This window comes from Cimex lectularius, unplaced genomic scaffold (assembly GCF_000648675.2).
Source record: "Cimex lectularius strain Harlan isolate CLEC.00 unplaced genomic scaffold, Clec_2.1 scaffold126, whole genome shotgun sequence".
In the NCBI taxonomy this organism is placed as follows: Eukaryota; Metazoa; Arthropoda; class Insecta; order Hemiptera; family Cimicidae; genus Cimex; species Cimex lectularius.
In genome coordinates, this window is record NW_019392705.1 from 119,362 (window position 1) to 142,850 (window position 23,489).

The window sequence follows — 23,489 nt, forward strand, 5'->3', positions numbered from 1 at the left end:
AAACTATTACAACTAAAAATCACGAGTGATTCTGTGTTTTTTTTCTTCAAACAGTCAACATTCACAATAATAGGCTAGGGGGTTTCAATTCAACAAATCCAGGGGGTTTTCGGTTCCGGGTGCAAAAACACATCCGACTTGAAAAATCAAAAACCACAGCAAACAAATACCGGTTAACTATGATAGATAAAAGTGAAATGTATGAGATTATTATGCTTATCTGTAACTTAACATTTAATTAATGAGAAAAAATTTGTATTCTATTGAAAAATACAAAACGGCTCTTTGGCCGCCGAGGGAAGAGTTGTTTTATTTCCTAAAAAATAAAACGACTCGAAATGATGCAAATACTTTATTACATAATAGTATTTGACATTATGTATAGACACTGTTGAGATGTGTGGAAGGGCTCCCCGATGAGGAGCCCTCCGGTTTGACTATTGTCGCGGGAGAACCGCGAGTTGTGTGGAAAATTTTTGTTTTTTCGGTTCGAACAAACTATTTGATCTGGGCCGGGATCTCGCGACCTCGGCCTGTGTAAGATACGCATTTGAAACGCGTATTTGGGCTATTGTAATAATGACATTTTCAATTGCGTTATGGTGCGTCTCTGAGGACACAGTGGGCTATTGCAGCGTTCAAATAAAATGACTCGAATAGACCAATCACGAGAGGCGGGAAAAATAAAACCATTATTTGTACAAACGGTCTATTGCGGTCTATAAGTACATAATAGTGCCATACTATTAATGTAATTTTTTCTATTTTTTTTTTTTTTTTTTTTTATATATACAACATCCGTACACAATAGTGTCAGACTATTATGCGTTGAACACCGGCAAATTTGATTCTCATTTCGGTCTGTGAATGGTGCGAGATGCCGCAGCAACTCTGCACTTTGTTACTATTGCGTCATTGGGAAAAAAGTGTGAGATATTGAGCACTTCCAGCGTCCGACTGGAAGGCTTTGGGCTATTGCATTATGTCCGTGAAGTGTTTGCGTATGGTGCACCCCGGTCCGAGAACACGAGCCGAAGCGCATTGGTACTATTACAATATATGTGGAAATTTTTATTTTTTTCTGTTAAACCTGCTTATGTGTACACAATAGTGTGAAATGACTATTTTGTACTGATTTGTACTGAATTTTAGTATATTATACGGATATTTTTGCATTTCTTTTCTTTCCTGTTATTTTTTTCGAGAGAATTTTTTTCTAATGAGCTGCAGTTTTTTTCCGGTTTAGCTTTGAAAATAAATAATAAAGGTCTAGTAAGGGAGTAGCAGTAAGAAAAAAAAGAAAATCAAAACATCAAAAGAAAACATAAAAATAAAAGAAACAAGGTGATTTGATTTTTAGAGTGAGGTTGAAGGAGGCTGGGATTCGGGTTGGGACTTTGTTACGATTTACTTTTTTGAATCGATAAAATAAGAAGCAGAGTTAAGAGGAGGCTCGCCAAAAATTTCGAGCTGAATCGTCTAGTCCGGTACTTTGATTGTTTAAACGGAAAACCCGTTTATATGGTCGCTCCGGCCGTCCTGAAACGGCCGTGTTACGACAATATTTTATCCGATATAGCAATAATATTATGTACAAGTTTTGTACAAGTCAACTGAAAAATAACAACACGACAAAAGAAAAACCCTCCCGTCTCGTTGAGCGGAAGGCGATGCAAATATTCAACTATTTCCTTCTTTTTTTTTATACAATAACTATATTCATACTTTTGCTTATTATAATAATATTATTATTACACTATTACAAGTATAGACCGGTTCTATTTTATTTACAGAGGCGAAAAATATAGAGGAGCTGTGTTGTGTCCAAGGGGTTAAAAAGGAAGGGACGGTTTGAGAAAAAAAACAAAAAAAAATTACCTAAGTATTGTCAACAATGCAGGGATCTTTCATCCCCTCAGGAATTAGTTATTTGGCAAGGGGAAGGAGTTTTCCATTATTACCACGTACAACCCGCTGATAGCAACATCTACCTTTTAAATTCTTATTCCAAAGAATGTCGAACTGCGAAAGAGGAACTCAAATAACAGAAATTAAACAACAATAAAACAATAAAAAAAAATTTAAAAAAAAATTATAACATATTAGTATTTACCTTTTGATACCGCCATTTTAAACTTTTAGCCTAGACAAATAATTTTTTTTTTCAAAACCACTAATTTTTTTTAAAATTTATATATTAACTATGTAAACAAACATCTCTATATATTTTGATGTGACGAGGACTTGTTTCTTTTCAAAATATGCAATTTTCACACCCCTATCGAAGAAATAAATACGATATTTAAAAATTAAAAAGTTAAACATTACAACAATTAATAAGAATTAACATTAAAATCTAAAGTTTTCCATACAAAAAATTTTTTTTTACAAAATAAAAACAAAAGAAATTGCAAAATCCCCATGTTTATAACAAATAAAAAATCAAGAGAATTAAAAAACCTTTAAAATCAGTCAAATTTGCTCTTCTATAAATATAATTAAAATATATATATATAATTTAAAAATTATATAAACAAATGATTTTATATATATATACGTATTTTTTTCGCTCTAAATTTATAATTGTTTTCCACTTTTTGTTCATTTAATAATAATTCAATTATTTCATACATACAAGCGTACACGCAAAAGGAATCGAAATTAAAAAATAACCTCACTATTCGTTGATATTCTAGTTTCATTGTTTTTTCCCTTTCAAAAATACGCTAAATTTACTAAATTCCGAGTCGGTTAAAGGATGAATTTGACGTTTCTTCGTGTTCGTGTGTATGTGTGTGTTTTTGTGAGATGCGGGGCCTCTATGGCAGCTATGGACGCAGGGCATAGTGGATGATTTTTTCATTTTTTTTTTTCAGGGGAGTGAAAGGGGCCTGGGTGTGGACCGCTTCTGTTGAACGGGGCAAGCTAGCCGGAACGTCACTTTATATATATGTATATATATTAAAAAAAAACCAATCCGTCAAAATTTCTACATTATTACCTGAACCACAATAATATCCAACTAGCCATAAATTCCATAAGTTTTACACAATAATATAAAATACCCTTAATGATTAATAATGCCCAAATAGAGGATTTGAATTTATAATACACCCGCCAACAGGTCATTCAGCAAAAAGCAGTCCACACCGACTTAATACTTATATATATACAACAATTAGTTCATTTTTGTACAATATTGGCTAAATATATAATAACTATACAGTTAGAGAGCTAGTTCAGAAATAGGAGAACCCTCATGGGTTAATATGATGTTGAGGTGGGTTTGAGAGTGAGAAGCCTAACGCTCTGGGATCGCCATGGAGTCTTAAGGCCTGTTCAAGTCTCTGTTCCTGGAGCCTGAGGGCCTCCGTCAGGTCAGGGGAGACTTGCCCCGTGTGGTGGTACTGAGGGGTTGGGGCGGGTGTGTTCTGGCCGCCTTGGTTACCCTGGCTCCCGTTCCCAGTCCCTGCGTTTCCGTTTCCGTTACCTCCTCGCATCCCGTTGTCGGAGGAGGTGGACGCGACTACCGCCTGGGTCACAGCCAGCCGGATTGCCGCTTCCGCCTGAGACCTTAGTATGACTTCCTGCATCCTCAGCGCCGCCGGCGACTCTTGAGGCGATTGCAGTTGGTGGTTGTTCTCCATGACCATGGACGTCATCGACGCTCGTACGGCCGCGTTCATCAGCTGCATCGCCGAGGACATGCTGTCCGCATTGGAACCCACCTGTCCGTTACTGCAACGAAATAACGCATCGTCAGATAAGGACGCGTTTTGTCATAACTCACCTCATACCTGTGCACTTGTTGGTTTTGTTGCAGTTGAGACGCCGAGCTCATTCGCATTGCGGCGGCTGCGAAATTGGCAGCGGCCACTTGAACGACGGACGCGGCGGGGCTGGTGCTGTCAGCAGAGCCCATTGCCGCGGCAGCTGCGGCCGCCGCTTGCTGCTGGCCGACGGCTATCAGCGCGTTTGCGGCACGCTGGAGGTCGTCCGGACTGTACTGACTCGCAGCTTGATTTAGGAAAGGATGTCCATTACTCCCTCCGGCCTCGACTAGCCCTGAACATAGTAAATTTGCAGCTGTTAAAAAAACAGTCGGTAATCAGTCATTTTGAACAAATTACAGAAAAGAAAAACAATAAATATTTTTTTTTTACACTATCGCTCAAAATTTGGATACATTACTTCGTTTTCTTTTTCCAACATAACAAATGTTGACAGATTACCATTCTTAAACTATGTTCCCTATCAATAACAATTATTCCCTATATAAAATATATAGAAAATACATAAATTAACCTACCCAATTGTTTAAAATGTTAATTATCCATAGAATATAAATAAAAATGTTTTAGTTATAAAAAGAAAAAAATTGCAAGAATACCAATACTCAATATTAGACCACTGAAAACATCCAAGTATGGTGTAAATAAAATATTGAAAATAAAGCTGAAAAACTTATTAAATTTCAATAGAATCGATCATGCTCATGAAGTATTTGTTTAAATGTATCCAAACTTGTTAAACGTTAGTGTTTTTTGCAAGAACAACAGAAGTACCTGATCTCGCTGCCATGAGCTCTGCGAGTTTGGCGGTTGCGGTGTTATTATTGTTGTTGTTGTTATGCAGGAGGAGTGAGGTGGAATTAGGGGCGGTGTCGGATCCCGCCGAGCTCAGTCTCCCTTCACCACCTTGGGATGAGCTGTCGGACGCTGCCGACGGCGATCCCGGCTGCTGGTTGGGAACTCCTTGCTGACCGCCTGGTCCTCCGGGACCAGTTCCCGCCTGGACGCCTGCTCCCGTGAGAGCCAGGTTGAGTCCTCCGGCTGCCGCTGCGGCGATCAGGCTCTCTCTTTCTCTCCTTTCTGCAGCCGCACGCGACAGGACGTATTGAGCTGCGAACTGATGCTTGGGATCCATCCGCATATGCTCCATGTGAGTCAAAAGACCTGGAAAAACGATTAAGAGTTATTTTTGTACTTAAAGGCTTATCGAAGTGCCATGTACCTGATTCGTGGGTAAAGACCGACTGACAGACCGAACACGGCCACATCCTGAGGGAGGTGGCAAACTGTGCAGTCTCCGGGTGGCAGGCCAAGTGTTTCCTCAGCGAGCCCTCGTTCACGTAGTGCTTTCCGCAGACAGGGCAAGGGTGATTCGCCGTCCTTCGTTTCGCGATATACGGGCTCACCGTCATGTCGCCATAACCCACCGCGCCTGAAAATCATGGCATGCTTAATTCCCATAATATTGTGCTCTTACGCAAGGGTGTAAACATCTCATCCTTTCAAACTTCATTCACACATTCTTTGCAGTTACAACCCTTATGATTAATGTCGTTATTAATAAATAATATTGGGAGTCACATAACTATCTATATGATTTTTTTTTTAAGGATGTAAATAATATTTTCCTATTAGCTTTACCTGTGACTGGTCCGGTCGGGTTGTTGGGGTCTTTGTGCGAATGCTTCATGTGATCCATCAGCGCCTCTGTCCCAAGGAAAATCTTGTGACAGACCGGGCACGAGGTCGTGTTGGGGCCTCCTATCAGTGCTGCATGTTGCTGCAACACATCCACACGCAGCTCAGCTTCCTGCACACACATTTATTGATTATTATATAGGTGTTGGTCTGGATGGGTGTGACCTAGGTCCTAGAAGTTGGTACAGTGAAATGAAAAGTCGTGCGGGTTGGGGTGGGTTTGAAAAAAAAAAGGTTCCATGAAAAACTGATAACTGAACATAAATTTAATATAACATTATAAAAAACCCATCTATTTCTTTCTGGACGCTCTCTTCTGCGATTAAACAAAGTGAGCATTTTAAATTTTAAATTAAATTTATAATTATATTTAAAAAAATATATAAATGCTTAATGTACAAATTGTTCAATAATTCAGTTTTAATAAAAACCATTTTACCCATCATCCAGTTACAAAACAGGTGAAATACTTCGTCAACTTCTGAATGTTTCTAAAAATGTGCGGCTATGAAAAGTTACTGTATCGGTTTGTGACATACAATAAACAACGATTTCAAACACAAAAGGCAAGAGTTTTGCACCTACGTCAAAGACCAGGAAAACGAATAAAAAATCATTCTGTGGGTGGTTTTATTTCTTAACCTGGAAAAATTAATTAAATAAAAAAAAAAAAAAAAAAAAAAAAAAAAAAAAAAAAAAAAAAAAAAGGAATAATCTCTTCTTGCTCGCCAAGCACCATGTATTTAATAATGATAACGATACAAAAACACTTAAAACAGCTTTTCTAATTTTATTGAATCGTGATCACAAAATGGACTTGAGCCTAATTTGAATAAATTTTAGATGTAATAAAAAAGTTTAATTCATCATATTTTGGCAACAAATTGCGATTACAAACTGTGACAACATTTAAAGTTCTCGGTGTAACATTTAATCTCGCCCTCGAATTTTCCCAGCGAGCAAAATTACTAATAAGGATGATCAATTGTAAGTATTTGTGATTGACATTGCTCGACACTTTAGAAACATAAAATTTAAAACAAATTATTTCGCTCCATAATTCTTAGTCGTTTGGAATATGCTGTCCTATCTAGTCCCATCAAGTCCTATCAAAAGTATCTTAGTACCAAAAACAGTTCAAACTAAATTTTTAAGATATGATTCTTTTAGGTTAAAAATCCCTTCCATGGATTTTTCATATGATTAATTGTACTTAGCCCTAAACACTCTAAAGCAAAACTCAAAAATATAATTACTTATAAAAACTATATTATCTTATTGTGATAATATTGTTGTTGTATTGTTATTACAATTTATTTTTTATAATGATCCACTCTATTCCACAGATGGAGAAAAAAAAACACTTTTCATACAAAGCAGTCTTTATTTTTTAAAACAATATGGATTTCAGGTTGCTGCCTTTCCACCTCTTCAGTTATTATTACTTAAAAATACAAAAAACCATCAAATATTAAAAAAACAAAACCAAAACTTAACAATTAATAAAACTAACTTGCTGAAGAGAGGAAGAGCAGGCAGCTCCCTAAAATCAATATTGTTAAAAAAATAAAGACTGCTTTTTGTGGTGTTTTTTCTCCATCTGTGGAATAGAATGGGTCACGATAAAAAAAATAAAAACCTTTAGATAGATAGATAGATTATACGGAAGCCGACCTCTTTACAACCTGTGTACCACGACCAGTATTGGTCTATTGTGCATCTCCATTTTTTTTTTTTGCCTAGAGCTCCTCATTAAGCTTGGGGCTTTTTACCAGCCCTAAACACTCTAAAACAAAACTCAAAAATATAATTACTTATAAAAACTATATTATCTTATCGAGATAATATTGTTGTTCTATTGTTATTATAATTTATTTTTTATATTGATCCACTCTATTCCACAGATGGAGAAAAAAAAAACTTTTCATACAAAGCAGTCTTTATTTTTTAAAACAATATGGATTTCAGGATGCTGCCTCTCCACCTCTTCAGTTATTATGACTTAAAAATACAAAAAAACCATCAAATATTTAAAAAAAACTTAACAATTAATAAAACTTGCTGAAGAGGAAGAGCAGGCAGCACCCCGAAATCAATATTGTTAAAAAAATAAAGACTGTTTTTTATGAAGTGTTTTTTTCTCCATCTGTGGAATAGAGAGGGGCAAGATAAAAAAATAAAAACCTTTAGATAGAGAGATTATATAGAAGCCGACCTCTTTACAACCTGTGCACCACTACCAGTATAGGTCTATTGTGCATCTCCATTTTTTTTTTTTTTGCCTAGGGCTCCTCATTAAGCTTCGGGCTTTTTTACCAGCCCTAAACACTAAAGCAAAACTCAAAAATATAATTACTTATAAAAACTATATTATCTTATTGTGATAACGTTGTTGTTCTATTGTTATTATAATTTATTTTTTATATTGTTCCACTCTATTCCACAGATGGAGAAAAAAAATTACTTCTCATACAAAGCAGTCTTTATTTTTTTAAAAATATGGATTTCAGGATGCTGCCTCTCCACCTCTTTAGTTATTATGACTTAAAAATACAAAAAAACACATCAAATATTAAAAAAAAACTTAACAATTAATAAAACTTGCTGAAGAGGAAGAGCAGGCAGCATCCTGAAATCCATATTTTAAAAAAAAATAAAGACTGCTTTGTATGAGAAGTGATTTTTTTTCTCCATCTGTGGAATAGAGTGGGTCAAGATAAAAAAAATAAAAACCTTTAGATAGAGAGATTATATAGAAGTCGACCTCTTTACAACCTGTGCACCATGACCAGTATTGGTCTATTGTGCATCTCCATTTTTTTTTTTTTTTTTTTTTTTTTTTTNTTTTTTTTTTGCCTAGGGCTCCTCATTAAACTTGAGGCTTTTTACCACACTCAAAAGCTTTATCAAGGGCTCCCATGTGTATCCTTCAGGTCTTGACTTTTCCTCTCCCAGGATTAAGAATCTCAGCCCACAGGCCTTCACACCAAAGAGGACATGTTCCGCTGTTTCTTTCTTTTCTTTTCTGTTTCAGGTAATACCTGTATAGGCTTGTTTCTGCCTCCCTGAGTCTATACGTATGCCTCCAGATTTTGCAGTGTCTAGCTAGATCCAACTATTATTCTAGTCCTCGCACATCCTATATTTTCCAGTTAGTTCTGCCAATCGTCCTTTGACAAAATTTTTCGCCTGTCTCAGGCTTCATTCCCATTAAACAAAGAACTTAATATTAGTCCATTGTTTAAATGGATCCTCGTGGTGAGCCACAAAAGGTTCAGGGCCATTAGGTGTCCTCATTGAACTTTCTTGGCGAATTTATCAACCTCTTTTTTTGCCCCTCTGATCTGTGCGCCCTGGTACCCAGAAAAGGGTAATTTTGTTATTTTCCCTAATATATGGCATGTTCTAGCACAGTCCCAAACGACTCTGGACTTAACCACAATGGCCATTTGAGTAGAGCCTTTTTATCTCCCTGGCACAGTGTTCAAAAGACACAGTTTGTGCTTGAAAGATGGTGGCATATTGTCCAAGACTTATATGAATTCCAGCCCTTGGTTTATTTCCATAAATGCCAGCTCCTGGCCCATATTCGGTTTTCAGGTAAACCAGATATGGTCATTAACTAGAATCCCTTTCTCCCAGTCTGCTCCAAAGGTTGGTAAGAAATTTTTTGTCAAAACTGAATTTAGGGGTCATGGTATCAGCATGCGTCCCCAAAGTTCTGGCTAACTGAAGCTCCTCTCGAAGCTTTAGTTGCTCCTTGTTATGTGAGTAGGCTATTGGAGCCTGTCTTATAGAATAGAAAAACAACAATATTTTCACGATAAGATAATATAGTTTTTATAAGTAATTTTTTCATATGTGGAATAGAGTGGGTCAAGATAAAAAATATAATTACTTACTTCAGTCTGGTATTTATAGAATTTTATCTGTTAGTAATAAGCATTACCATTGATATGTTCAACACAAACCTGCAATAAAGAAATATTTTATCCGACGATACAATTATAAACAGTTTTTTCTCTCTCTTCTTATATAGATATATACTTTTTTAAATATGTTTATGTTTTATATGTTAAACTAGTTTTATAACCCAGTGTTACCCAGGTAGATAATAAAAATAGTTAGTTCTCTTTTTTTATGATACCCATTATTAAACTATTAATCTAAACCTGCCCGGCACTAATAAAAACAAAGTGTGAAAGTTTCATAGAAATCGGTTCGGTAGTTTTCATTTTTATCGTTAAACACATACAAACATTAGCTTTATACCTATAGATGTATATACAGAGTGGCACCAAATAAAACAAAATAATATACTTTGAGGATTTATACGAAATTTAATGCTGAACAAAAATTCCTATAGATTAGATCCTCTAAATCCTCTAAAGCCTCCTATGAGAAAAGCGCAAAAACATCTAAAAACCGTGTTTTTTCAGTTTTTTTTTTTTTTCTAGAATTACACCCAAATGGCTCCATGTCTCAAAGTACATATAAAAAAAACCTATTCGAGCATTAAATTTTGAATAGAATGAGATCAACCATATTTTTATCTTAATCCTTTGCCCCGAGATATGATTTTTTAAAAAAATAATAACCACGTTTTTACGAGAAAAACCCAGCTTTTTTAAAACGTTTCCTCGGTGTTAAAACTTCGAAATAAACGTTATAGGCAATTAAATTTTATGTAAAATGTGACCAACGCCACCTCATACATAGGCGCTGAGAAAAACGAAAAATCCTCTAAAAACATAGTGTTTTTTAAATTAGTTTTTAAAGCTTTTTTTCAAGAATTACTCCCAAATGGCTCCATGTCTCAAAATACATATCTAAAAAACCTATTCGAGCCTAACCTATTAAATTTTGAGTAGAATGAGAACAACCGCATGTTTTTATATTAATCCCTTGCGGAGATATGATTTTTTCTACATAATAACCACATTTTTCAAGAAAAGAAAACAACAGATTTTTTTTTTAAATTTACAGTGTTAAAACTTCTAAATAAATGTTATAGGAAATTAAATTTTACAAAATGAGACCAACGCCACCTCATTGGCGTTGCAATGAAGTCTTCTATGAGAAAAATGAAAAAAACCTCTAAAAACAGGTTTTTTTTCCAAGAATAACTCCCAAATGGCTCCATGTCTCAAAATACGTATAGAAAAAAATCCATTCGAGCAATAAATTTTGAGTAGAATGAGAACAACCGCATGTTTTTCTATTAATCCCTTGCGGAGATTTGATTTTTTCTACATAATAACCACATTTTTCAAGAAAAGAAAACAACAGTTTTTTTTTAAATTTTCAGTGGTAAAACTTCTAAATCAACGTTATACGAAATTAAATTCCAACGTCACCTCATTCATAGGCGCTGAAAGCTTTCTATGAGAAAAACGAAAAAACCTCTAAAAACAGTGTTTTTTTCCCAAGAATTACTCCCAAATGGCTCCACGTCTCAAAATACGTATAGAAAAAAACCTATTCGATCATTAAATTTTGAATAGAATGAAACCAACCGCATGTTTTAATCTTAATCCTTTGCCGAGATATGATTTTTTCTCTATAATAACTACTTTTTTTCGAGAAAGAAACAAATTTTTTAAAAACTTTTTTTCAGTGTTAAAACGTCTAAATAAACGTTAAATTTTACGTAAACTGAAGTCTTTTTTTTTCTTTTTTTCCCCCCCAAGAATTACTCCCAAATGGCTCCACGTCTCAAAATACGTATAGAAAAAAACCTATTCGATCATTACATTTTGAATAAAATGAAACCAACCGCATGTTTTTATATTAATCCTTTGCCGAGATATGATTTTTTCTCTATAATAACTACTTTTTTTTCGAGAAAGAAACAACTTTTTTTTTAAACGTTTTTTTCAGTGTTAAAACTTCTAAATAAACGTTAAATTTTACGTAAAATGAAGTATTCTACGAGAAAAACGAAAAAACCTCTAAAAACTGTTTTTTTTTTCTTTTTTTTCCCCCCAAGAATTATTCCCAAATGGTTTCATGTCTCAAAATACGTATAGAAAAAAATCTATTCGAGCAATAAATTTTGAGTAGAATGAGAACAACCGCATGTTTTTCTATTAATCCCTTGCGGAGATATGATTTTTTCTACATAATAACCACATTTTTCAAGAAAAGAAAACAACAGTTTTTTTTTTAATTTTCAGTGGTAAAACTTCTAAATAAACGTTATACGAAATTAAATTCCAACGTCACCTCATTCATAGGCGCTGAAAGCTTTCTATGAGAAAAACGAAAAAACCTCTAAAAACAGTGTTTTTTTCCCAAGAATTACTCCCAAATGGCTCCATGTCTCAAAATACGTATAGAAAAAAACCTATTCGATCATTAAATTTTGAATAGAATGAGACCAACCGCATGTTTTTATCTTAATCCTTTGCCGAGATATGATTTTTTGTAACATAATAACGACTTTTTTTTCTAGAAAAACAAACAAACAGTTTCTTTAACGTTTTTCAGTGTTTTCTAAATAAACGTTAAATTTTACGTAAAACGAATCCAACGCCTCTTCATAGGCGCTGAAATGAAGCCTTCTATGAGAAAAACGAAAAAACCTCTAAAAACAGTGGTTTTTTTTCTAAGAATCACTCCCAAATAACTCCATGTCTCAAAATACGTATCGAAAAAAAAACCTATTCGAGCATTAAATTTCGAGATCGACAAATGACGATGAAACAAACACTTGCAGCGTGCGGAATGAATGGCACATAGGAAATTATGATGAAACATCGGCAGATTCGATAAAACAAAATTATATGCTTTGGTGTCGGCAGTTGGTAGAATTCGGCGGGGTTCTGCCGAGTAGGTCAGTCCTAGTATACCCAATTGTACTCTCTACATACATTCTATACATTACTAGATGATTTGGACGATAACGGCACAGTTAAAAATCGGTCAAAGTCAGCTCTGATGTAAACGTACCCTAAGCGAATGTCTATACTCCTTATTCGTGTATAGTCTAGGCAGTGACCAAATGAGTCAACACTGATGAAGTTCCCACGGTTAAATTAAGCAACAATGGCTCATGAATGTTCTTGCTTCATTTCACCTGTCTTTCTTCTTTCAAGTGATTTACAAACAAACCAAAATGAAATAATTTCATTCGAAGTAAAGCATTAATCTTATAAAAACAGTTAATCACAATCAACGCAGTGATCCTCGTAAACACGGAAGCAGGCATCCATCCTTTGTATAAAAAAGGGACGAACTGCAAATACTTATAATAGAAGATTTATTTTTTAAAGGACAGGGAAAATGTCTAGACATACGAATGAGGAGAATGCAGTCAGGGAACGGAATGGCTCATATGAGTCAGTATGCTGAGCGTTACCTTTACACCGTAAACCACACCTGTCAGTATTTGTCAACTGCCATCTTAATTTATAAGTATCTTTTTCACGAGTTAATGGCGAGACATGGAGATAATTGTTGGAAAAAAAACCACTGTTTTTTTCGTTTTTCTCATAGAAGGCTTCATTTCAGCGCCTATGAGGTGGCGTTGGATTCATTTTACGTTGGATTCAAATTTAATTCCCTATAACTTTTATTTAGAAGTTTTAACACCGAAAAAACGTTGTAAAAAAGCTGTTTTTTTCTCGTAAAAAAGTGGTTATTATATAAAAAAATCATATCTCGGTAACGGATTAAGATAAAAACGTGCGGTTCGTCTCATTCTACTCAAAATTTAATGCTCGAATAGGTTTTTTTCTATATGTATTTTGAGACATGGAGCCATTTTGTTTGTTTTTTTTTCTCGAAAAAAAAGTCATTATTATGTTACAAAAAATCATATCTCGGCATCTTGGTCTCATTTTACGTAAAATTTAACGTTTATTTAGAAGTTTTAACACTGAAAAAAACCGTTAAAAAAAGTTGTTTCTTTCTCGAAAAAAGTGGCTATTATATAGAAAAAATCATATTTCGGCAACGGATTAATATAAAAACATGCGGTTGGTCTTATTCTACTCAAAATTTAATGTTCGAATAGGATTTTTCGATACGTATTCGAGGCATGGAGCCATTTGGGAGTAATTCTTAAAAAAAAAAACGGTTTTTAGAGGTTTTTGCGTTTTTCTCATAGAAAACTTCATTTCAGCCCCTATGAGGTGGCGTTGGTCTCATTTTACATAAAATTTAATTTCCTATAACGTTTATTTTGAAGTTTTAACACCGAAAAAACGTTTAAAAAAAACTGTTTATTTTTCTTGCAAAAAAGTGGTTATTATATAAAAAAATCATATCTCGGCAACGGATTAAGATAAAAACGCGCGGTTGGTCTCATTCTACTCAAAATTTAATGCTCGAATAGGTTTTTCGATATGTATTTTGAGATATGGAGCCATTTGGGTGTAATTCTTGGAAAAAAGCTGAAAAAACCCCGGTTTTTAGATGTTTGTGCGTTTTTCTCATGGGAGGCCTTCCTCATTTATTTGAGGACCCAGTGTATAGAAAATTTTTCTTCAGCTTGAAATTTCGTATAACTCCACAAATTATCTTTTTTTTTCTTTTGGGCCCACCCTGTATATGTGTATTTGTGATATTTTTCTATGAATAATGTTTGTCTTGGTATTTTATAACTTTGAATTTTTGGTTGTAGCTGTTGTATCTTTGTAAATTGGCTTTTCTTGTCCGTCTGTATTAATCTGTGTGTATATATATACATATATATNTATATATATAATACAGTTCCATGACTGACTGACAGACAAAGCACAGACCAAACTGCTGGATCTAAAGGGCTGAAATTTCGACGGTGCATTGATCACCTTTCTAAGGGGATCATATGGACAATGTTTTACCAAGTATAGTCCGAAGTGAACTGAAAAGAGAAGAATTTGAAAAGAAATTAAAGCAGAGTCCCGCGAGGAAAAACTAATGATTAAAAAAATATTAATTGCCGAAATTTCAGGGGTTGTAATTATAATAAACTTCGAGAAGAGTTGTTCTGGACGTCGCATGACTCGGACGTCGGCATCTGGCACAGGTTGCGTCTTGGAAAAAGCAAAGCAGTGAGGAAGTAAGTGTACAAAGCGATTACAGGTCGGTTGTGGTGCCGATGCCAGTGTGTCTGTGTGTTTCGCGTTGGCGGTGAGGTCCGAGGGGGGCCCGAGTCTGACGAAGAACAGGTTTTTATGCGGCAGGGGAGATGGTTTCATAAAAAGCTCTGGTCGGCTGAAGAAAAAGGGGAATGACCCAAACTCCCCCACCGCCGATGCAAAAAGTAAAAAACGAGAAACAAGGCTCAGGAATCCGGTTAGGCCGCGTCTGGACCTACCCCAACCCGCGGCCCGTTGAGCATAAGGAGCATAAGCCGCGGATTTATGCTGGGAAAACGCCACCGCCATTTTGCGCGTAACTCTGGGCGGCCCGGAAAGAAAAGTGCCCAACCGGACAGGCGCGGGGTGGAAAAAAAAGCTGCGTGCCCGGACTGGCGTCGGGGGGTTGGTCTTAGGAAAAAAATGCGCCCACCCTCTACGGATTATCCCCACCGCACTGGGGCCAATAGGGGTTGAATTTTTTTTCAAGGCCCCACCCAAAGCCTTTTTTTTCCCTCGTCTCTGGCTCACCCCCTCGGCCTGTTGTGACACCCCTATTTTTTACAGACCCTGCCCCCTTTTAACCGACTTCCCATAAGGGAAAACAAGACCAGATGTACAAATGGGGATCTAATTTTTTTTTCAACTTTTTTTTTTTAAATTGAGATGACAGCTTATTATTTTACTTGATGATTCATTGTCCAGAAAGGCAGTTGTGTCAATAATAACTACTATGGAACCCTCAGTTTTTTTGGCTTCTCTCTTTCAGGAAGATTGTTCCATTCACTATTTGTAGGTTAATAAGAAAAAAGGTTTAATTTTTTTTAGTATTATCAAAGCTCTCACTAGTCACGGAAGCTTGTGCCACAATTATTGCCATTTTTGGTTTATAATACCTTCGATTGCATTAGAAATTGTATTGCGATGATGCCGGGTGTTGGTCTGATGAAGTGAAATGAACCGGCACTGGGTCACTTATTGGGTCCGCCTCCACTCGCGAGTTTGTCCAACTAACCCAAACGGGTTTCGGCATTGCGCCATCTTCAGTGAGAATCACTTTTCGCCCTATTGGAACAAAGTAACAGACAGTTCATCACTGAACATGGCGCAAAGCCAGTTTGAGTAGTTCGACAAACCCGCGAGTGAATACGGACCCTATTAATGACCCAATGTTAAGGATGAGAAATTGTATTGTATAAAAAAAAATCGGAAAAGCCAAAAAGTGGCCTTATATAGTGGAGTTTTATCTCTTTTAAACAAGCCAAAAATTTTAATATAATAAATTTTCCATTTTGAATTAATATCGCATTTGTTTTCCCTTCTCACAGGGACAAAAAATTCTCATGCTCGTATTTTTTTGTGTCTTAATGACAGTTTATATTAGCCGTATAATTGATGATTTCTAGTTTTTGGAGGAATGGACAGCGGGAAAGAAAATTCCAGGGTGCTTGGGAATCGAACCCACGACGGTCTAACGAGGGTAACCACTCGCCTACAGTCCACTCCTTTATTAAGTAAATTTATTATTAAATTTATTAATTCTTGACAATACTGTATTTAACGATTTGAGGTTGAATTCATGGATGCACCGATAACATGTGGACTTTTTGCATTTAAATTGAAAAAATAAAACCAGATTTAGATGATATTAACATACTGTTAGTCAAAGTCATTATCAATAAAACCTGATGAAGGGGAAATTTTTCCAAAGTTTGACGTGGGAACGGAGTGCTTTTTTTAAATGTATTGACCTAGCCTTGAACTTTTTTTGTTGGAACATTCATTTTGTGTTCATTATTAAAAAACCTGAGGAAATCAATTTTTTTGACACTAGACTGTAATAATTTGGGTCGCCTTGATAAGTTTGTATCGAAAAGAAATTCTCTAATCTAATTTATGTTTGAAGAGAACAAAACGACCGTCTGGTTTTTGCACGAAAAAATGGCCAATTTTGGAAATGCAAATTTTTTCAGCCTTTTAAGTCACAGACCTGCGCACCTGCTCAGGATCTCATTTTTTAGAAAATTTTACGCTGAACAAGATGGCTCTTTGAAATGTTCTCCTAGCTTCAGGCATTCATAACTAAAATAAAAAATTCGGGAACGTGTTAATTTTTGCAATTTTTGCGAAAATTTCAAATTGTGCTGGGGAGCCAGGAAATCGTCCTGGAGCGGCGCCCTTTAGTAATCGATAGGAAATTTTAATAAGCTTTCAATTGGTCAGCTTCCACTTGTCCGATTTTTCGACCGTTTTTGAGTTATTCGCGATTTTTGGGCAAAAAACATAGTTTTTTACGTGCTCATGGAAAAAACTCATTCACTCTCTCTCTCTCTCTCTCTCTCTCTCTCTCTTTCTCTTTCTCTGGATTTTACCATATATAAAGCTATTGTTCCCATACGCTATTCGAAGCCGAACTGCCACAAAATCTGAGAAATCGAAAGGAAAAGTAGAATTTTCCGTGATGAGGTAAAGAAGCGATTATCGACAGCAGAAGCATCCTCATCCCAAAAGGTCAAAGTAAGAAAAAGTAAGAATTGTCGTTTCCATGTTCACTTTTTTGAAAAATTCTTCGGAGCAAATGTTGTAGAGCGTAAAATTTGCGAAAACATGCCGGTTCAAAATGTATGAAAATCGACTGAGAGATTTTTCCGTGAGCATTTAAAAAACCAAATTTTTTTTGCCCAAAAATCGCGAATAACTCGAAAACTGCTGAGAAAACGGGCCAAGTGGAAAGTGACAAATCGAAAGCATATTAAAATTTCCTATCGATTGCTAAAGGGTCTGTGACTTAGCGCAAGTCTGAGACTTAAAATGCTGAGAAAATATGCATTTCCAAAGTTGGCCATTTTTTTTGTTGCTGGGTAGGGTATGGAAAATGAACTAAGGATTTCCGTGGCTCCAATCAATAGTAAAAATTTGCCATACTGACAACAGAATCTATCAAATGTTTGTTATGTCGAAAAGCAGGACTAGCCTCTCTTTCGAGACGCTCTGAAATTAATTTTACATAAATTTTTAACAAAACATGTAAAAAACTCAGTTATTACTGTTTTAACGGGACTTAACAATTCATTTCTGTAATGAAAAGCTCGCCGGTTAATAGCATCCGAGGGGGGGAAAAAACCGACCCCCAAGACCATCTGGTTAAGATTAATATCGTTTTTAATTTCTCAATTTTCCGCCACCCCCGCGTTTTATTTAAAGAATTTCCTCCAAGGGTTATCGCGACGTTTCCCGACGAGTTTTTCTCCCTTTAACGGTTTTTCCTTTCCTCCACCCCTGCGACCAGTTTACCTTTATCGCCTTAGGTTAAATTGCTTTGGGGGTTAAAAACCGATTTTTATCCTTTGCCAAATACTAAAGGAGAAAGGATATTTGAGGCGTTTATTATTAGTATTATTATTTTTTTAAAATAATTTTTCTCTTGTTCAACAGGTACTTTTTGTTTCAGGCTCCCTTCTTACCAATAATAAAAGAACCAACCGTGAATCGCCCCCCGGGAGAACAGTTGGGTACACTTGTACGGTTCGGTGCCCTCAGCCATTTTTCTTTTTTCGGATCGATACCAAAACGGGGACAGTGAAGAGGACGGATACAATTTTAATCCCCGCTACCCTCCTCCCGTCGTGCATATGTGGGTCAGACTCTCTTTAATTAAAAAAGGGTAAAAAAAGAAATCAGACGGGAATTAATGAGGAAGAACCGGACTCTGATCAACATCAACGTCCTTGATGCCAGGGGTGCAAAACCTTACTAATACCATATATCATCTTTCATTTCAAACTAGAAATGCAGGCAATAAAAAAAAAAATCAAATTCCATTCTATAAGTTTTTCTAGGAAAAGAACTTTTTGTCTTCATTTATTTTCAACTGTATATGTATTAAGTATATGTATATTACCAGCAGATCGAATTTCGGGCATTATAGAGAAAAGTACCAATTGGCAGCAGTTCTGGATTAACGTCTGTAAATGTTTTGATGGATGAAAAAAAAAGTTCTTGTGTTTGAGTGAAAGTGAAGTGTTTTTTTAATTTTTTTTCCGGCAAAGATCATATCAACCCACGTGCCGCCGGTTTTTTTTTGGAAGAAAGCCCATTTGTAAGTATGTCGGGCGCAGGTAATAAGTTTTTCTAGGAAAAGAAACTTTTTTGTCTTCTTTTATTTTCATCTACAACTGTATATGTATATTACTAGCAGATCGGATTTCGGGCATAGAGAAAAGTACCAACCAATTGGCAGCCGTTCTGGATTAACGTCTGTAAATGCTTTGATGGATGAAAAAAAAAGTTCGGGTGTTAAAATCTATGTGAAGTATTATTTTTATTTTTTTGGCAGAGATCATATCAACCCTCGCGTCGTCGGGGTTTTTTTTTTTTTTTTAAAGAAAGCCCATTTGTAAGTATGTCGAGGGCAAGGCCACGGGATACGAACCCGGGACCTTTACTTTACAGTGATGAGCGTCGTATCAACACCGGCCGCTGGATTCGAACCCGGGACCTTTACTTTACATTGATGAGCGCCGAGTCAACGCCGGCCGTCAGGTTCGAACCCAGGACCTTTACTTTACAGGCACGAGTGCCGTGTCAACGCCTAAACAGTTCCGGCCGTCGTTAAATGTGTTATTTTTTACCTAAAAGGGGGCAGAAATGATTTCTCGTAAAATTTTGGATTGAAAACTTTGTAATATTGGAATATTTGGCCCTCACATGTTTGAGTAGGTGTTGCGTCTGCTTGAGAAGTTTTGATTTTAATGGTAAATTTAGGTTAATTATTTAATAATATATTTTCAATCGTTTGTTAAGCTCCTTTTTTTTTATGTATGCGGATTCTAAGTAAGTCTTCTGTCAAATCTAAGTCCTAGATAGTTAACTTTGTGGAATGAGGAACAGCTTCATTGTATAAATATATGCTAGGGCATGTTTCAAATTTTAAAAACTTCTTAAAAATTGCTCCATGTTTCATGGTTTTGTAACAGAATGAAGCTCGTGTAAAAGTGAGAAAAAACTTAATTTTTATTTTCAAAATTTATGCAGTTGTCCTGTGGGGGGGGGGTAATTTCATATTTGGGACAGTCGATTTTTGAAGGGTCAGTAAGATGAACGTGACAAGTTTTATGGTCGTTATTCTGGTCCGCCAATTCTCGCTGCTCGAGGAACGGTAGCAAACGGCCTAATAATAAAATATAAAGAAAAAAAGAATTGACTGAAATAAGTGATAGTTGCGGACCAGATGGATCGACCTGTTCATCACGCCTCAGGCCTCGAGAAAACACATATTTATGTAAAATATGCTAGTAAAAGTCGTAGTAAAAGTCGTCAAATTTCATCCTACGTTCGAACCTGTTTGATTTCATGAATATCCAAGCCGTTTATTGTTTATAACGTGATTCAACCAGTTATTATAATAAACATTAGAGAAGTGAATGAAAAGAATTCGCATTGTCGATTGTTATGCTGACTTTGATTATCGAGCTTGTTTAAAATAAACCTCGGTGTTTTTGGTTTATTCAGAAAAAGGAGGAAATGTGTTGAATATGTGGATTTGAGTTTAACATGTGCAAAACTCGGGCTTTTTCAATGGCGTGTTTTTATTAGTTGAACCTAAGCCTGGGAAATTATAACTGGGCTTAAAGTTCTTTCGCACGAAAGCTCAAAGTAACTTTTTGGCCCTTCCCCTTGCTATGACCCAGTTCTCGTTTGACGGGGCTCGTCAACATCGATAAACCTTCACGTATCTGGGGAACATCTGGCATTCTAATCTAGACTAATTATTTAAAAAAAGGGGTGAAAAGAAAGGTTGTTAAAAGTTAAAATTTTTCTTTATTTTGTACTTTTATTAAGACACGTCTGGCGGTGAGGAAAGAGAAGCGATAAAGTTAAGCCGTCCGGTGTTTAAAAATGTTTCTCCCCGGGCACGAGGGGATAAACCCACCTCGTTGATGTTTTATTAAGCAGAAGTGTAGATGTAGAGTAACCCTCATGCGGTAGTTATGAGTTATGACTCACCCCCTCGGACGCCACCCTTACAGACTTTTTCTCTGTTGAACCCGTTTCTGTGGAAATTGTCCGAACATCTGCACCCCACCTTCAACCCTTCTTACCCCATAAAAATCCATTCACCACACATACTAACGAGGGCCGTTCCGGTGACTTGAACTTCTTTAATAATCGAGACGAGCTTCCACCCTCTCACGGTAAAAAATACGATTTAATGGTCGTCCTTCCCTTGTTTACGTTTGTTTAACAACTTGTGTATTGTTATATGGCTTAATAAGGTTTTCTTTTTGTTTAGGAATACGAAAATTATTCACACTTTTCCTCATCGCTTCTTTATCCGAACCGTCACAATGTATTTTAACGGATGATCATCAACAGGAAATAAATCAAATAGGACGGCAAATACGTTACAGGGGAGTTAGGAAAGAAGGAGAGATTGGGAGATTGAGAATCATCGAGGGGTGGCTTTTGATTTAGAAAATGATGGAGACGTCTGGCGATGGAGGGGGCGCCTTTTTATGATTGGGGACATAGCGTGCATCGAGTCGTCAGTGATAGATCGTTGCATATCGGCTTTTTTATTTTCGGATAGGAAATCGAATCTAAATTAGCTTCCCGTGGCATAACATCAAGGAGCTGGAACTTTATAGATCAACTTGGAAATTGTTAAAAGTCCTCATTGGGGGTGTGACGATTGCGTCGATCCCGAAAAATCAGTCTTAAGAATAAATGGCCAGAAACCGAGAAATAAACTAAGGAACCGGCTAATAATGAGCTGAATCCACTCAATAAAAAAAGAAAACCTGTTGCATAATTATGAAGCGTTCGCGTTTCCAATTAATTTTCACGCTTCTCGAGTAATTAACTATTTAGTGCTGTAAATCAGGACTTACCCTAGAAGTTCGTTTAATTAAAAAAAAATCTTTTTTTCTGTGTCTTAGTGACCTGTTGTTTCATAATTTGTTGAAGTTGAAAGGAGCGGTCAATAATTTTTTTTGTAGCACGTTTCGACCTTTATTTGGGTCATCTTCAGGGCATAAAGAGTGGTGTTATTCTTGTCGTGTCATATTGGTTAATAATAAGCTGAATCCACTCAATAAAAAATAAAAAACCTGTCGCATAATTATGAAGCGTTCGCGTTTCCAATTAATTTTCACGCTTCTCGAGTAATTAACTATTTAGAGCTGTAAATCAGGACTTACTCTAGAAGTTCGTTTAATTAAAAAAAATCTTTTTTCTGTGTCTTAATGACCTGTTGTTTCATAATTTGTTGAAGTTGAGAGGAGCGGTCAATAATTTTTTTTTTGCACGTTTCGACCTTTATTTGGGTCATCTTCAGAGCATAAAGAGTGGTGTTATTCTTGTCGTGTCATATTGGTTAATACAAAAAAAAAAAAATATATATATATATATAAAACCTGTCGCATAATTATGAAGCGTACGCGTTTCCAATTAATTTTCACGCTTCTCGAGTAATTAACTCTTTGGAGCTTTAAATCAGGACTTACTATAGAAGTTCGTTTAATTTAAAAAAAAAATCTTTTTTTCTGTGTCTTAGTGTTTCATAATTTGTTGAAGTCGAGAGGAGCGGTCAATAATTATTTTGCCGACGTTTCGACCTTTATTCGGGTCATCTTCAGGGCATAAAGTGTGGTGCTATTCTCGTGGTGTCATATTGATTAATAATAAGTTGAATCCACGCAATAAAAATAAATAAAAAAACCTGTCGCATAATTATGAAGCGTCGCGTTTCCAATTAATTTTCCCGCTTCTCGAGTAATTAAATATTTAGAGCTGTAAATCAGGACTTTCTCTAGAAGTTCGTTTAATTAATAAAAAAAATATTGTTTTCTGTGTGTTTCTTAGTGACCTGCTGTTTCATAATTTGTTGAAGTCGAGAGGAGCGGTCAATAATTTTTTTGCCGACGTTTCGACCTTTATTCGGGTCATCTTCAGGACATAAAGTGTGGTGCTATTCTTGTGGTGTCATATTAGTTTTGTGCATAACACTTTCACACAAAACCAATATGACACCACAAAAATAGCAACTTTATATCTTGAAGATGGCCCGAATAAAGGTCGAAACGTCGGCAAAAAAATTTAAAAAGGTGTTTTTGTAAACTACCTCATTCTTGACCGCTCCTCACGAATTCAACAAATTTCTTTTTTCTGTGTGTTTCTTAGTGACCGGTTGTTTCATAATTTGTTGAAGCGAGGAGCTCTCAAGAATGAGGAAGTTTAGAAAAACGCTTTATTTATTTATTTTTTTGTGCCGACGTTTCGAACTTTATTCGGGTCATCTTCAGGGCATAAAGTGTGGTGCTATTCTTGTGGTATCATAATTCGCACAAAACCAATATGACACCACACTTTATGCCCTGAAGATGATCCGAATCAAGGTCGAAACGTCGGGGAAAAAATGTGTTTTTCTAAACTACCTCATTCTTGACCGCTTCTCACGACTTTAACAAATTTCTTTTTTTCTACTGGTTTTTCAAAAGTTTTTCATATTTAACCAATCTAGAGTTGTGCTTTCTTAGGAGGCTTCGAGTGTTGAGGATTGTTTTTTCACCCCTTTCTCCCATTTTCCCATTTCTTCCTTTTATCTTTACACCCTCGCGATAAATACAAACTCCTCACGCAATTACACAAGAGAGCACGCGTCCTGATTTAAGACGATGCCTTGGGCTGGTATCTGATGGTCGGCCGTCTTCATCCAAAAGACCGATTTCGGATTTGACCCCGACAAAAAAAAAAAAAATCTCCTGTTGTCCAATAACAAAAGATTCGTGTTTCTAATTCATTTTCACGCCTCTCGTGTAATTAATTTCGATTAAAAGGAGTAACAATTAATTTTTTCCCCCTGGATATTGAAGACTGATAGACGGCGTGGGCCGAGGAGAACATCGCGTGCCCCGGGAACATTTTCCCCTTCCAT

At 36.0% G+C, this 23,489-nt stretch overlaps 1 protein-coding gene across 6 annotated transcripts in view; it reads right to left on the reverse strand.

Annotated features, from left to right (window-relative positions):
• Nucleotides 1-2,862: 2,862 nt before the first annotated feature.
• The window catches only part of LOC106674274 (zinc finger protein 629), a 175,763-nt gene continuing 155,136 nt past the window's right edge, over nucleotides 2,863-23,489 (reverse strand). For 4 of the 6 annotated variants that reach the window (XM_024226247.1, XM_014406900.2, XM_014406903.2 and 1 more), the window contains 5 exons: nucleotides 5,433-5,601; nucleotides 5,014-5,223; nucleotides 4,566-4,955; nucleotides 3,798-4,086; nucleotides 2,863-3,738 (listed from right to left, as the gene is read on the reverse strand). In XM_024226247.1, the coding sequence (XP_024082015.1) occupies nucleotides 3,258-3,738; nucleotides 3,798-4,086; nucleotides 4,566-4,955; nucleotides 5,014-5,223; nucleotides 5,433-5,601 (1,539 nt within the window). In that variant the 3' untranslated portion in view covers nucleotides 2,863-3,257. The remainder of the gene's footprint in view (nucleotides 3,739-3,797; nucleotides 4,087-4,565; nucleotides 4,956-5,013; nucleotides 5,224-5,432; nucleotides 5,602-23,489) is intronic. The other 2 variants (XM_024226249.1, XM_014406901.2) reach the window with 2 other exon arrangements.